General features: G+C 41.2%; 1 protein-coding gene across 1 annotated transcript; it reads left to right on the forward strand.

Moving 5' to 3' along the window:
• Nucleotides 1-1,713: 1,713 nt before the first annotated feature.
• bsg (basigin) lies at nucleotides 1,714-13,248 on the forward strand. Its single transcript, XM_004067688.5, has 9 exons — nucleotides 1,714-1,929; nucleotides 3,601-3,951; nucleotides 6,445-6,610; nucleotides 8,960-9,048; nucleotides 9,480-9,616; nucleotides 9,682-9,958; nucleotides 11,760-11,784; nucleotides 11,857-11,921; nucleotides 12,332-13,248. Exons 1-8 carry the CDS (start codon nucleotides 1,866-1,868, stop codon nucleotides 11,915-11,917), a joined length of 1,170 nt encoding a protein of 389 aa, XP_004067736.1. The 5' UTR covers nucleotides 1,714-1,865; the 3' UTR covers nucleotides 11,918-11,921; nucleotides 12,332-13,248.
• Nucleotides 13,249-14,769: the final 1,521 nt, after the last annotated feature.

A 14,769-nucleotide genomic window follows, 5' to 3' on the forward strand; every position in this document is an offset into this window, starting at 1 on the left:
AAGGGATTGTGGGATACCATTCCCTTTGCCTGTCTGGACGGATTTGGGTTTGAGTGTTGATTTTTGACCAAATGTGTTTAGTTGTTTAGCTGTTTTGCACAGTTATTTGTACTGTTATATTGAATCCTTTCTGCACCATGAGTGAGAGGGAGGGAGAGGATGATGAGTTTATATAGCACCCCTACTTTGTCGCGGTGTAACGAATAATTCAGAGGCATGAATATTCCTTGTGATTTATATGTATTTTTTTCATTCATTTTATTGTTATAAAAATGAGTATATCTGCAGGCTCAAATTTAGACATTTGAGAGTTCAAGAATTACAATAAATGAAGATTATTATTTGAATTGGAGTAATATTACATTTAGTTAGATAAAAATGTAAATTTGAGTTGTAAAAAAATATTGAGTTGGATAGACGTAAGAAATTAGGTTGAATAAATTTAACTCAATTACTTGTAACCAATTGAATTAATTTAAGTTGGATAAGTTATATATGCGTCACAATGAAAATTAGATCAGAAACTCTTGTGTTTACTTTGTCCATTCTTTTTCTCCAAGCAGAAACTCTTTCTTTTGCTGATGCAGCCGTATTAATTTATTGATGGACGTATAATAATCTTCATACGCCGTCAGTAAAATCTCAGACTCCGTCTCACTGAAGTACAGCGCTCTCTTTTTTTTCTCCACGCCTTTCCATGGTGACTCCGGAAATCGGCGATCCATTGAGAATGACTTTATGTACTTGACGTGCACGTGCGTTAACCCAGGGTTACCAAGTCAAGCGTAATTACGCCAACTCATATCCGGTCTTTTGGAACCGACATACCCAGAGTAAGCAAGTTCAGGCGGATTTCAGCCAGAGTTCAGGATTAAAGTCAGGATAGTTTAAACATGCTTTCTGGAATTCCCCCCAGGGGTATCAAACCCCTGGTATGGAGGGCTGGTCTGCTGCTAGTATTCCAGAAATCCTGCCTTATCTGCTACTGATTAACCTGTATCAGGTGTGTTTAGCCAATTTGAAGCTTCACTGACAAGTTGGATGGAAACCATGTTGGACACCGTCCCTCGAGGGCTGAATTCTGACACCCCTGCCTTAGAGGAAACAATTAACCAGTGTGGACTGTGAGAGAAAATTGGAGAAAACCCACGCATGCGCGGGGAGAGCATGCTAACTCCACACAGAAAGGTCACAACCGGGATTCAAACGGGGCCTTCTAGATATGAGGCGAGAGCCACTACACTACCATGTAGTCCAGCTTGTGGCGTGCCCAGCGTATTTTCTACGTCAACACAATTTTTTTTCAACTGCTTTTTTCTCGCCTGCTGTTGATTCACAACGATTTGAAACAAGAACAAAACAAAATACTCAGCACTGCAATTCTAATCTTAATTTTCTTTCTATGCGTCCTTCGTCATCAGAAAAATACTATAAGAGCATGTTAAAACACAATTTTCATCGGAGTGGGTCTTTCAAAGGTTTTAAACTTGATTTGTTCTGAAGCCTTCAATCTGAACGCCGCGGTTTAACCTCGCCTGACAGTTTCCAGGGTCTACGGTTCGCTTGTTTTATTTTTTTTAATAAACTTTATTATTCAACACAAATAGAACAAATATGTATGGTTCGCTTACACAAACAAAAAAAAGGCAAAAACACGAAACTTATAGGATTTCAAAGCCACACCCACTATGATGACGTCACGCATACGTGCTGGTAAGGGCGTGTCCGTTAAGTCATAGGAGAGGACGAAGTCTGCGGAGTGGTCTGCCGGCTCTGCCCGTTGGACGTTAGACTCACTGTGGAAGGAGGCTGAGCTGACCGACCGTCTCGATTCTTTGGTCGGACTAGAGTTTCCGCAGTAGACCATGAAGTTCTTGTGGGCCGTCACCGCCCTCCTTCTGGGCTGTTGTCGCGCTAACGCCGCCACAGGTAAAAAAGTCATGTCGGCCATGTTGACTTTGCCCTACCGCTAACATTTCATGTTTTTTTCTGACTTTAGCAGTTTAAATTTCCGATGTTATACCAGCTAGACATCTGTATTAAACCTGTAGAATCCCCACCGTGGGGCTGTACGGTTTGGACACATTGTTCCCTAGAGACCGGTTCTATAAAATCGACGTTTCGGCTAGCAAGACATTAGCTAGTTGTTGTTGGCGACCCAGAAAAATTTTCTGTCTGTTTGTTGATTAAAATGAATTTTAGATGTATTTTGTTGTCAGAATGCCTTACGTAATGGCCTATGTGGTACATGGAATATTTAACACCAACATGTTTGGTATCACGTGAGCGTCCGGTGTATTCGTAATTGCGTAATGTTTGAAGTGATTATCGTTATTAAATGGCGACCATTCGCTGTGGATTCGATGAAAGCGGCATATTAAGGACGACGGTCACGCGGTATTTGTCTCGCGCGCTCCTCCACCGGCGTCCGGGGAGGTGTTCTCGGACTCCCGACTCATGTCCGAACGAAAACCGATCCAAACAAACAAAACGTTCGTGTTTTTCCCAGAGGATCAATCTGTGTCCGTTTGGTACTCTGGTTAACATTTTCATTATTTAAACTAGGAAAAGAACCGTAATTCTTCATCGGGCACCCTATCTTTTAATAGTTTGCAGTGTTAGGCACAAAACTAGCATCTGAAGCATTCTCCTTTAAAGTTAAACCTGGATAAACGAAGTCTGCTGCTCTCTGGTAGGAGATTTTTTTTTTTTTTACACGGCATATCTAAATAAAGCTTTGTTATAAATGGCATTGTCAAGATTGAGGAGTGAATGTTGTGTGGGCTATATTTAATTTGAACTTTTAAAAAAAGCCTTTGCTGTGAAGGTGACCTTTCAACAGCAGGAAGCCATTACAAGTGTAGTTTGTTGAATGGGGGGTGTTAAGACAATAACCAGCATTACCACACCCTCTCAACAGCTCCAGTTTGTCTGTTTTGCCCCAAAGATGAGATTCGTCAGCAGATGACTTGGTTTTCTTATTAATCCCCACACAGGAATGTGGTCACGCTCTGCAGACTGAGCTCCTCCCCTCATTTTCTGTTGTTCTCAAACCTTTCACTCAGATCTCAGATGATGTTTTCTGCAGCCTCATCTTCAAAATATTTAATTATAAACCAGAATGTGTCGTCTGCAGTCTCCACGCTCAGATATGCTCCAAACAGAGCCCCCATTCAGTTGATGAACAATCCTGTTAACCTACTTTAAGTTCCTCGGTCCAGCTCAGTAAATGTGCTTCCTACATTTTTCTCTGTTTACCTTTTTGTTTAGTCATTGAGTGAATGCTCTGTTGCTACCATTCTTGTCATATATATTTTAGGGATGATCATCAAGCTCTTTGTGCTCATTACCATAATTATCTGTTTTTTATTTATTTATCCTATATTGATGTCTGCTTTGATCATTCCAAATTTAGTCAGATGAATCAGTCAATGTGATAAAATTTCCTTATTCATCTGTCTGCTGTCATATTTTCATTTTAACATTTTTTCTTTCTCTTTCTGTATTCTTTTTCTTCCCTAACATTTCATTTTTATCATCCGCCCATTTGAACTCATCACTTTCTAAATTCATCTGCTTGCTGGGTCTGCTGCTAATCAGCGGGTTTTATCCGATCCCCCCTGTCTCAAATGAAACTGATCGATGCCAGTGCAGAGCTGCATTGTGAGGTGATAGGGTACCCCATACCAGAAGTTCAGTGGTGGTTTGTTGAAGGGGAAGAGTCCAACGAGACTTTCACCCAGCTGTTTGATGGGGCTCATAACAACCGTGTAAAAATCAACGCCACATATATCGAACACGCCGCAAGCACCATTCACCTCACCAGACTTTCCCTTGAGGACACGGGCACGTACGAGTGTCGTGCCTCCAACGACCCCGACCGCAATGATCTGAAGAAGACTCCAAAAATCAAGTGGATCCGCTCGCAGGCAAACATTATTGTGATTGAAAGTGAGTGACAGAAGAACCCCGAGGAGAGTCGGGTCAGAGTGGTCATATCTGCATTAGTGAAGTTGTGGACCTCTTAGATCCTGTCCACACAACTGTCCTGTTGTCTGGTCCAGTTCCCTCCCTTCCCTTCATCTAGTGTGTTCTCCCCTCTCCAAAAGCACAACAGCTCTCCTGTAGAAGGTGAAAGTGGCCAAAAAACCTGTTCTGGCTGATCCTTTATCACCCGACGCGAACGTTTTCTTCCTTCAACCTGATGCCTTAAGTAACCCTTCCTACAAATTTTTATATCTTTTTCCATAAATAAAATCTATGAAACACTGGACTGAGGTGGAAATTTGGCAGTTTCAGTGATGAAAGTCTTCCGGGAATTCCCGGAAATCCGGGTTTTTGAGCAAACCGAACGTACTTTCCGGGAAATAAAGACCTGATCTCTACGGACAAATCGCTTTCCGGATTAAAAAATGGTCTGAAATCAGCTAATTTTAGCTTTATTTTCTATATTTCTCCGCAGATCGCTTCCTCTATGGTCGTGGCCATCTCTCGTCTTCCCGGCCTAATTGACCAATGACGGGACGTTTTAGTTGCTTTCGGATGCGTCGACGGGTCTGATTGGCTCTGTCTGCACCACGTGGTCAGCGTGACTTGCTTCCCTAGAGACCAAAACTGGCGGACCCACGCTAAACTTTCACAAACACATCTGAAGAGTTTGCGATCAAATTTGTGTTAAAATAATGGCAGGCATCGTCATTATTGAGCGTGCTCACGACCTCAGTTGTGAGAAGACGATAAAAAACAAATTGAAGTGGTCTTGGCTGGAAAAAAAAAAAAGATTTTTAAGGTAGTGTAGGTCAAATACTTTTTTGTGTAAAATAATCTCAAAACCACATTTTGAAATAATTTCAATTTTAGTTTTGAGTTTCAGTTTTTATTTTGAATACATTTCTTTATCTAATTTATTTGTATTTCCTAATTACCACGATTTAGTTCAGTATAGTTGACATTCTTCTTCTTCTTCCACTTTCGGCTTCTCCCATCAGGGGTCGCCACAGCGAACAAGTCGCATGGTAAATTTGGCAATGTTTTACGCCGGATGCCCTTCCTGACGCAACCTTCTCAAACTGGGCTTGGAACCGGCAAAGGTAGAGAAGGGAACAGGGAGCAGCCCGGAGTCGAACCCGGGTTTCACGGACGGAAGGCGCCACAAACCATAGTTGACATTAATTATAAGTATTTGATGGTTTGGACCCGCACTCCCTTAAAAAATAATGTTTACAATGTTTAGCTTAGTTTGTATGTTTGTTTTGATATTTCCCAGATTACTTAGTATTGGTGTTAAAGAATTGATGTATTATGTTATAGAATTATAGTTTAAAGCAGATCCCATATTTTGATGTAATTATAGTTTGAGAAAACAGTGCAAGTGGATGTTGTACATCAGTCATTTCTAAAGCAGAAATAATGTATAAATAACTGAGGTATTTTCATAGAATATCATAGTTACTGGTGTTCTTTTTGCCATTTGGGGCTTTGATGTTACTATATTTTAGCAATTGTATGTTTTGCAGCTTTAAGGAAAAGCGTAGATTGTAGGATTGTGTTACTTTGAGCAATTTTCCAAATTCTTTTTTAGGACCAGCAAGTCTTTAATGGAGAGTCAAACTAGGGGTTTGAATGACAAATCATGATGCTCCAATTAGTCTTAGTTTCTTGATAAAGAAGTGAATAACTAGCTGCCAGAATGCACCAGAATGCATCTAAGACCACGTATTTTTCCAAAATTTCGCTCTGTGCCCGCCATATCGCTCAAAGAAAAGTTCAGGGATTTTTTCCTTGCCTGACTTTCATCACTGCAGTTTGTTAAAGTAAAACGCATACTTTTGATGTTTTAAAAACAAAAGTTGTTAAATGTCTAGATTTACGCTGCTGTTAGGTGGAAAAGGTTCTTTTCCTCTTACTAACACTGGAAACGTTCCTTTTTCCTCTGCTTATAGACATTTTTCTAGTTTAGATTCCCATTAGCTCAGAAGAAGACAACAGACTGTAAAATATGTGCATCCACACAGCATTTTTCTTTCTGTCTTCCCGCTTGTATTTGAAATAAAACATTTGATTTAAGGTTAAATTGCTGTGCTGTAACCTCTACTGTTTAGCAAACTTTGTTGCTTCTTCTGCATGTATTGAAGACACCTCACACACACACCCTCGTGACCCTTCTGTAGCATTGTTTCCACTTCCCTTTTTGTTTTGTCATCAACTGGAGAAAGCTCGTCACTTGGAGGAGCTTTCTCCATCTCCTCCTTTGAGTAGAATAGGATGAATAGCAACAACCGTCTGTTGTGGCCCATATTTACACATTAGTTACTGTAAATATGGAACGATTTGGAACGGCCAATGCTTGTGTTTAACAACATTCACGTGGGTGACATAAATGGTGATTATACAGCTGTGTATGGAGCTGTTTTATATGGTCTTTTTTTGTTTTGTTTTGTGAAGAGCCACGTATCTTGAAATCTCCTGATGTGGTCAACCAGACTTCTGCCAGTCTCAGCTGCAACTTGACCAGCACTAGCCTCCAAAGTTCTGGATCCTTCTGGACGCACAACGGCAAACTCATTGATGGTTCAAAGTCTGCTTCTGCTACTAATTATGCAGTTCATCGGTAAGAAAATGCAGCAGCTAAAAGCTGAATGGGAAGATGTGCAGTTTCTCTTGTCATTGAATTTCCTGTCCAACTGAAATGGTTTACAAAAACGCATTCCTTCAACGAGAATGTATACTTTCTAGACTTTCTCTCTCATCAAAGTGCTGTTGCATCATCTAGTTTTCTATCTCTGGTTTGCTGCTCCCAACTATTCTGCCTCTGGTTGCATCCATGATGTATAGATGGACCGTGAAGACATTCGGCTTCACTCCAGGGCAAAGGGCGCCAATTTTTTTCCTGACCTTAATTTCCTATTTACATAACAAAAAGGCTTACTATAAGTACACTATATTTGTGTTTTAAGCCGAAGGGAAAAAAATACTGTTTGAAAAAGATCGTATTTCTGATGTAGAAATCGTGCTAGGTGAGCCACTGCGGCAATTTTTAATGACTTCCTGTCGCTCTGCAGAAACTCTTACATTTGGACCAAAAACACCACACTCATGGTAAAAAGACAACTGAGATCACTTTGAAAATTAGGGGTGTAACAGTACAAGTTAAGCTGAACTGTTTCGGTATGGCACGTTTTTGTCCGTGCCCTATACTCTGCACGACCCCATGCAGTCTCAAAGAGCATACAAGCTGTTTTTTTTAACTTTTTTGAAATTTTGAACACATACAAACTTCGTAACAACATTAACGTCACTTCTCTTCACAGCTCCCTGTCTAAAGGCCCGTACACACCGGGATGAATATTCGCCAGGCGTTATTCGCCAGCGTTTTTCGCCACGTCTTTTGTGTTCACACCCAGGCGATTTTCGCTGACGATGAGCCGAGCGTGCATGAACATGCAATTTCCTTCCCTGACATTAGATGGCGCTTAATGTAAACAGAAATACTCCTGTACACAAGGTGGCGCTGCGCAACTTTAGGCTTCTTAAAGTCGCTTTTCACTCAGAAGAAGAGAGCAAGTATTTACGCGCTAGTCAGAATAATAAAAAGAAAACATGAATATTTCAAGCACCAGTAGCTCCAACTGGTACTTGGTAAGGGATATTTAAGAATGTCCGTCATTATTTCTTCGCGGCAGTGTAGACGCTACTTGACGTCTATCTTCTTCGCTGGTATGTGTGCTCAGCAAGGCAGTTTTGTGTTTGAGCGCCCCCAAGTTGTGTTTTACTGTAACTTCAGAAGCCCCAGACACGTGTGCAAAAGCGCCATTCTCATTGGTCGAATAGATGTCGCGTCGAAAAAACAAACAAACCCGAGGCGTTTTTTTTTTTGACGCTTTGACGCGTGGCGTTTTTTCGCGTCGGTGTGCACACTCACATTGGTGCCCTTTGTTTATTCACGAGGCGTTAAACGTCCCGGTGTGAACGGGCCTTTATGGTGAGGGATTCAACACACAAGATACCACACTTCCTATGAGTCTTAGTGGCTATAGGCGGGGCTAACCCCCAGGTCGCCACAGTATTATCCTTGCACAGAGGCGCAACTAATGTTAGCCGTGAGTTTCTGCAAAGATGCTATTAGGTGACGGACAGTAAGCATGTCAACATATGGCTAATGCAGATGTGAGGCCAGAGATGAGCACCCCCCCCCCCCCCCCCATCTCCTTACGCTCCCCGGTGTGGGAGCACTTTGGCTTTGTTTTCAGCATCCATGAAAGGAAAAGACAATTGGATAAGTCGAATGCTGTGTGTTGACATTGTTATACAAAGATGGCGTATGCCACAGTAACACATCTAATCTGCATCACCTGACTGTAACAATTGGGTGTACAGGAAAGAAAATGTGAAAGTTAAATTGATTTTTTTCTCAGGCCACTGTTGGGTATCCAAAGCTGTTGGTTCCTGACAGCTAATAGTTGTATTATTTTGTATAGTAGATCACCTACATGGGACAACTTTGTTATGTAAAACCAATAAATGCATTTTTTTGTACCAAAAAATACAAAAATGTCCTGAACCGAGACCTATGAAATTCTGAACCAATCCAAATTGAGATTTTAGTGTACTGTTACATCACTATTGAAAATAGATGGTAGTGGGTTCTTAAAACCCTGCCGAACTTAATTGAGCAATATGAACCGCCTAGAGTTTTCACACGTACCCATTTGCATCTTAATTTAATAAAAAAGAAACAAAACAAATGTTTTTTTCTACATCGCCCTGTGCTTTCAAGAAAATGAATGAAATCTAGTAAACAACCAATTTATTTATTTCATTAGTTTAACCAAGACTCTAGTGTTCTTGTTTTGTGGTTATTCCTCCCCAACCCACACTATTTGTCCGTTACAAACAAGTTGCCAGATTCATGAAGAGACCCCACTTTAAGGTTTTAATGATGTTTTTCTTCTCTCCCTAGTTTGGACAAGATCTCTCATGCTCAGACTGGAATGTATGAATGTGTGTTCGAGACTGAACCTCAGGTGAAAGATGTGATTGAGGTCAAAAGTAAGTCCACATAAAATACACCGTTACTTCTGACCTCTTTGGGGTTACATTTATTTCCATTTTAGTTTATTGGTTTTCAGACTTTAGTTGGGGCTTGAGCATGCACCTCCAGAATCTTTGTTGTTCAAGGACAACATACATGTACTCCACTGTTTTCAACGTTATTGTTGGAGGTTTGAAGTAAAGAGCTGCTTTGCTGCTCGGATGTTTTCTTCGGGTTTTCAACCGCTTGGACAACATATGTTGCCAGAAAAGAATTTTACCGGTAGTCCTGTCATTAACAGTCATGTATTCCTCAAAGCTTTGCAGCTTCACATTCTTCACTGGGCGGCACATGACTGCCTCCCCAACAAAACCATGTTAGGCTTTGTTATGTTGGCTGTGGATAAACAGATATAACATTGTGTTTGGTTGATCTTAACTCTTCGCAGATGCCCCACATGTGTCTGCCTACAAACACTCGGAACACGGCAGTGAGAATGACAAGGGGGTGATGACCTGTGTGGGTCATGGTTACCCGCTGCCCACTGATTGGGTCTGGTTCAAACAAGAGGATGGCGAGCAGACGGTGTGTAGCTGCAACCTATGAGCCTAGTGTTGTGACTGCAGTACTAACTCCAACTTAACCCGCAGTTGATTAGCAACGGCACCAGTGACAGATACGAGATAAAGAGCACCCCCAACAAGACGGTGCTGACCATCAATGATCTGAACATCGAGACGGACATTGGAAACTACATCTGTGCTGGAACCAATGAAGTCGGCACGAACACGGACAAAATCTACCTGCGTGTGCGCAGTCGCCTGGCTGCTCTGTGGCCCTTCCTCGGGATTGTTGCTGAGGTCATCATCCTCGTGACCATCATCTTCATTTATGAGAAAAGGAGAAAGCCCGATGAGGTTAATGATGGTATGTAGAAGCATGCTATTTCACATGACCATAAAACAGTTTGCTTCATGTCATTTTAATGGGTGTCCAGCACCAAATGAGCTAGATTAAACCCCTCTCATCTACATGTGTTGTTGAAGCAAAACTTTATTTTATTTTCCAACTGACACTATTAAACAGTCATTCCAAACACTTTAGCTGTTTGCCAGCAGCAGATTTCTCTTTCTAGTCTCATGTTGAACAGTTTTGTCTGATTCCGTTATCATCTGTCCACTGTATGCTGAAGATTCTGTACTGTTGGAACATGATGGTCCTGGACATGACATCAGTCCACAGCTGGTGATCACACAGTGATGCTCAGTTTCCTAAAAGGTTCCCTATGGCTCCACCTATCTGAGATCTGATCGTATGTAAGAACTAGACTGAGTGTGGATCCCCCTCCCCCCAATAGAAAACTTACTTCTGGCTCCAACCAAATGAGGTCAGTTTAGTTGCTATGATTTTTGTGAGACCCGTCAGTGAGGAGAAATTGATCTGAGTCGGTCTGAGTTACCGTTTCTTTGACAACCACCCTCTCCAATCAGAAGTAATTTGGAAGGCGACACCCCCACAACTTGAAAGCAGGCTTCACCAAATCTGTGAAACGTGGGGGCCAGCAGGCTCCACCTACCTTTATTGAGGCATTTGATTGGTCAGTTTTTTTACTTGAATAACTTGAACTACAGAAAAAAAAGGTTATCGAGAAGATGTTTATTAAATAAGGTATCGGAGCCAGAATGGTTCTTCTGAAAATGACTAACAGCTGTTTACTTGTCTATAGAAGTCTATGGGACGCCAGGGGGAAGGAGTCACTCAGTCCAGCTCTCATATACTGATCTTGTTCAGCAGGAAGCATTTGTTGAAAGTATTTTTTTGAAGTGGTGGGTTTTTACTCTGAAACTCAGCATTTCCCCCCGTTATTCTCAGAAACACATTTTACATTTGAGGTCATGTGACCTGTTACTTCTGGGTTTCATTTTTCCTCCAAAGTACATCTCAGAAATTGGCTTTGAAACGATCTATTCTAGATTTTCTTTGATTTATATTTTGGCTTCTCTGTTCGCTGCTGATTTTGCATTTTGGTAAGTGAACAAACTGCATGTCAGACTGAAGTGGTTGAGCTGAGGTGAGGATGTGAGGCTATGGGAGTCTTACCTGCTTTCATAGTAACCACTTCTAAGACGCTTGAAGGTCCAGTCACTCTTTCACTGGCCCCGAATCCTGCTGGAAAGCAAGCTTCAGTCTGCACCTTCGGCCACAAATAAAGTTCATGTTTGAGCCAATGAAAGAGTCGGATAAGCCACCTCGACTAAGTTTGGGTTAACCGGTTAGGTTGGCGTGGAGGGGTGTGGTCAGAGGATTGCATGCCCTCTGCATCTTCAGCCTAATGCATGTCAAACGACGGCAGACCTGAGGTTGATCTCTGCTGTCTCATTCATCCTTTTGGTTTCACAGAAGATTGTTTTCCTGAAGCTCTCACTGTGAATGCTCACATCAGGACCTGTTTGTTTCTACCTGCTTACCTGGTTTAGGTTAACCTTCTCGTACTCTGCAGCATTGTCATGTGCTTGCATTGCATGAGTCATTGTGATCAAGGACCAACTGGAGGTTTCATTCAAAGACTTCAACTTCCTCATATTATAGACTCTTCTGGTCATGTTTACCTTTAGCGCACCTGGTGGGCATGCTTCTACCATGTAGCTGAAAGATTTCATCTCTGCATTATGCTTTCACAATGGTTTTCCACAGTCATGTAAGCTTTTCTTTTTGTTTTTTTGTACAGACGATGACTCAGGAGCTGCTCCCCTGTAAGTACATTTGAACGGTTCATTTGTCGTCTTTTTTTTATTAATTGAAATAATGTGAGTTTTGCTTTTCAGGAAAAGCAATTCCAATGCCAACCACAAAGACAAGAACGTGCGGCAAAGAAACTCCAACTAAGAAGGTGTGGAGTGAGTCTGAAGGCTAAAACCCTTAAATATTGCTTTGTGTCTCTTTTTAAAGTCTCTCTCCAGTTGAATTTTGATCTATTTTCTAAGCTTGCAGATGTGTTTTTAGGCTTTATAAAAAAATCTGCAATGTTCTAGGACATAGTTTCAGCAGAATGGCAGGAAAATAGTAATTGACCTCTGAGTTGTGGGCGGAGCTTTTGGCGCACCTCATGGCCGGCCCAGCATATTCTCTACGTCACACATACGACCTTTCCAATGGCATTTTTTTCGTCTGCTCCTCGTTCACGATTTGACCAAAGAAATGCCCAGAAATGTAGTTTTCAGCTTCATTTTCATTAGTGACTCTTTAACCTCGTTGTATAAATGGTGATGTGGATCATCTGAATCGTCTTCTCTCTTTCAGACGGAGCTGCAGTCACAGCAAGGAGTCGCCTTCTGTGGCATTAACATGTGCTCGCTGCTCATGTTAATGCGAGTACCCGGAGGTTGGATGTTCATGTTGGAGAATCCTTTTTTTAGTTTTTATTATTTTAACCACATTGTGAAAATAATGTGACTTTCTGCTTCAGGCTGTTTGGCAAATATTGCATGAATCGAAACGCCATGTCACGTGTAAAAATCATTAAGATTCGGGTTTGAGGAGTGCTTAGTTTGTGATGCTTTTATTGTGGTGGATCCTGAACTATCTCCGCCGTTGCTTTTTAGCGTCGCTCATTTCCTGCCTGGAAAAGTCCTCGGAGAGATTACGAAACTTTTGTAAGAATATTAATTGCTCTGTCGTAGTTCAACACTGCCAGTCCAGCAGGAAGTGGTGGAGAGTATTTTATTTAGCATGAGATGTAACCCGGAGCCACTGCGGACTTCCTGTAGTAAAACGTTATTTTGCCTTAACAAGCGCTGTGTGGTTTAGTTTGGTAACCTGTTACCTGGTAAAGGTTTCACTTTATTCAGATGCTGCAATCACTGACATTTGGGTTTTGAGTTTTTTTTTCAGGAAAAGGAATTTTCTAATCGTTTTTCTTTTTACAATAAACTCCTTTTTTTTGTTTTGTTTTTTTCTTTTCTCTGATTTGCGTCAATAAACGACTACGGACCAAGAGGTGGATCTGTTGCTTCTGTAGACGTGTGTGAAGCCGCAGAGAACTGAAACGTTTGATGTTTTAAACCCGTCTGTTCTATTCACTGTAGATATTTGGAAGCCATATATTCCATTTGAACTAATGAGTGTTGTAATTGATGTTAGAAGAGCAGCCGTGAAAATTGTTGTACCTTCATCTACTGTACAACCTTCACAAACTGAAATAAAGGTATTAACGGAAACTCCTTTAAGTTCATTTCCTTTTTCCCATCATGCTTTGCTTCAACTGCATCTGCAGGATTTACAGAACAAGTTCTGAAATTGCGTCATATCCACCTGCAGGCTGACTGAACTGAGATGTTAAATCGGTTTAACTACGACCACATTTCAATTGAAAAGCCTTGATTTAAAGGTAGCGAGACATTCGACTGAACTTCCTCTATGGAGGAAATTCTTCTAAACTTGAAACAGCCTTTAGAGCCAGAAGAACCATCTGGATGATGGAAACTGATTCCATTCATTTTCATTCGGGTTCCAACATTACACCTATAGTTGTCTCAATGGGCTACAAACTGTATACTGATGGAGAGTTTTTATTTGTCCATTGTAGTGAACTTATTTTCAAGACCACCTTTCTCATTTTTGTTTCACATTTAGAGCCAGGAGCGTGCAACCATAAATAAACTCTGAGGCTACTAAGCCCCGCCCACCTCACTGGAGCTATAAGGGTCATCTCTTTAACTAAGGAGAGGAAGACCTACTGGGTATGTCCTGAATGGCTTTAATCTTGTCTGTACTGGAACTTCAACCAGCAACTCTCCAGCTGGAGGACATACTACCCCCCCCACCCCCACACGCATCAACAGAATGTATAAGAGCCGCCTGTTCATGTTCCTTTGACCATCATGCTGTGCATTTTGGAGCTGACGGAAGGAGATCAGCCAAAGGAGGAACTTTGTTTTTCATTGATTCTTTTTCTCTGTGGGCTAATTTTGTCGTGGTTCTCAGGCAGTAGACAGTCTGTTCTTGTTCTGTTGGACCTGCTTTTGAGTGGACAGATTGGAACATTCCACTACAGACCGGAACAGGTCTCTGGTGTTCTCACTAGTAATCTGATCAATTCCAGTTCGTTTTCTGATCCATGACAGGAACGTGACGGTTCATTTTCTGTATGATTCGATTCAAACCTCGATTTTTAGGCAACAGTTTTGTTTCAGTTGGTTTATTGATTCATTGCAAAACAAAAAAATTTCAGAAAAATCCTATTTTAACGAATTAAGTAAAAATTAAGAAAAACCTTTCAGGCGGCTCATAAAAGGCTTGCTGTAACGTAAAACAAACAAATCCTGATATTTAGCACAACAGTTGCTTGACACTTTCAACGTAAACATACTGGTGTATGGTACAATGAACTTTCCCCACGATTCGGGTTAAAAACGGTTCGAATTGTGGCTTCCCCAGTAGATGAGTCTTCCTCACAGCAGTCAGGCGTTGAAGTCCTTGAAGACGAGGAGTCTTTGGGTTTCAGCAATGCAAAATCTAAAAATAGACTAAAGTAGAATTTACTGAGACCTTACAAAACAAGGACAACGATAGAAAAATTATTCACGCAAATGTCTGACATTTTTATTTTTAAAAATAAGTAATAAGTAATTAAGGTTTATCAGAAAAAGTTCTGGAAACCAGAACGTGGGCTAAAGTGAAGTCAGTTTTTTGTGTTTCATGTCACAGTCTGACCTCATCTTCTCTAATAGCTGATGTCT

Source organism: Oryzias latipes, chromosome 4, assembly GCF_053564925.1.
Source record: "Oryzias latipes strain Hd-rR chromosome 4, Olatipes_Hd-rR_3.1".
Lineage (NCBI taxonomy): Eukaryota > Metazoa > Chordata > Actinopteri > Beloniformes > Adrianichthyidae > Oryzias > Oryzias latipes.

Bases quoted from the DNA above. Each gene is read 5' to 3' on its own strand.
- bsg (XM_004067688.5), top strand. From the start codon at position 1,866: ATGAAGTTCTTGTGGGCCGTCACCGCCCTCCTTCTGGGCTGTTGTCGC. The intron at 3,952-6,444 runs GTGAGTGACAGA...TGTTTTGTGAAG, and splicing joins AAACATTATTGTGATTGAAA to AGCCACGTATCTTGAAATCT. The intron at 11,785-11,856 runs GTAAGTACATTT...TTTGCTTTTCAG, and splicing joins GACTCAGGAGCTGCTCCCCT to GAAAAGCAATTCCAATGCCA.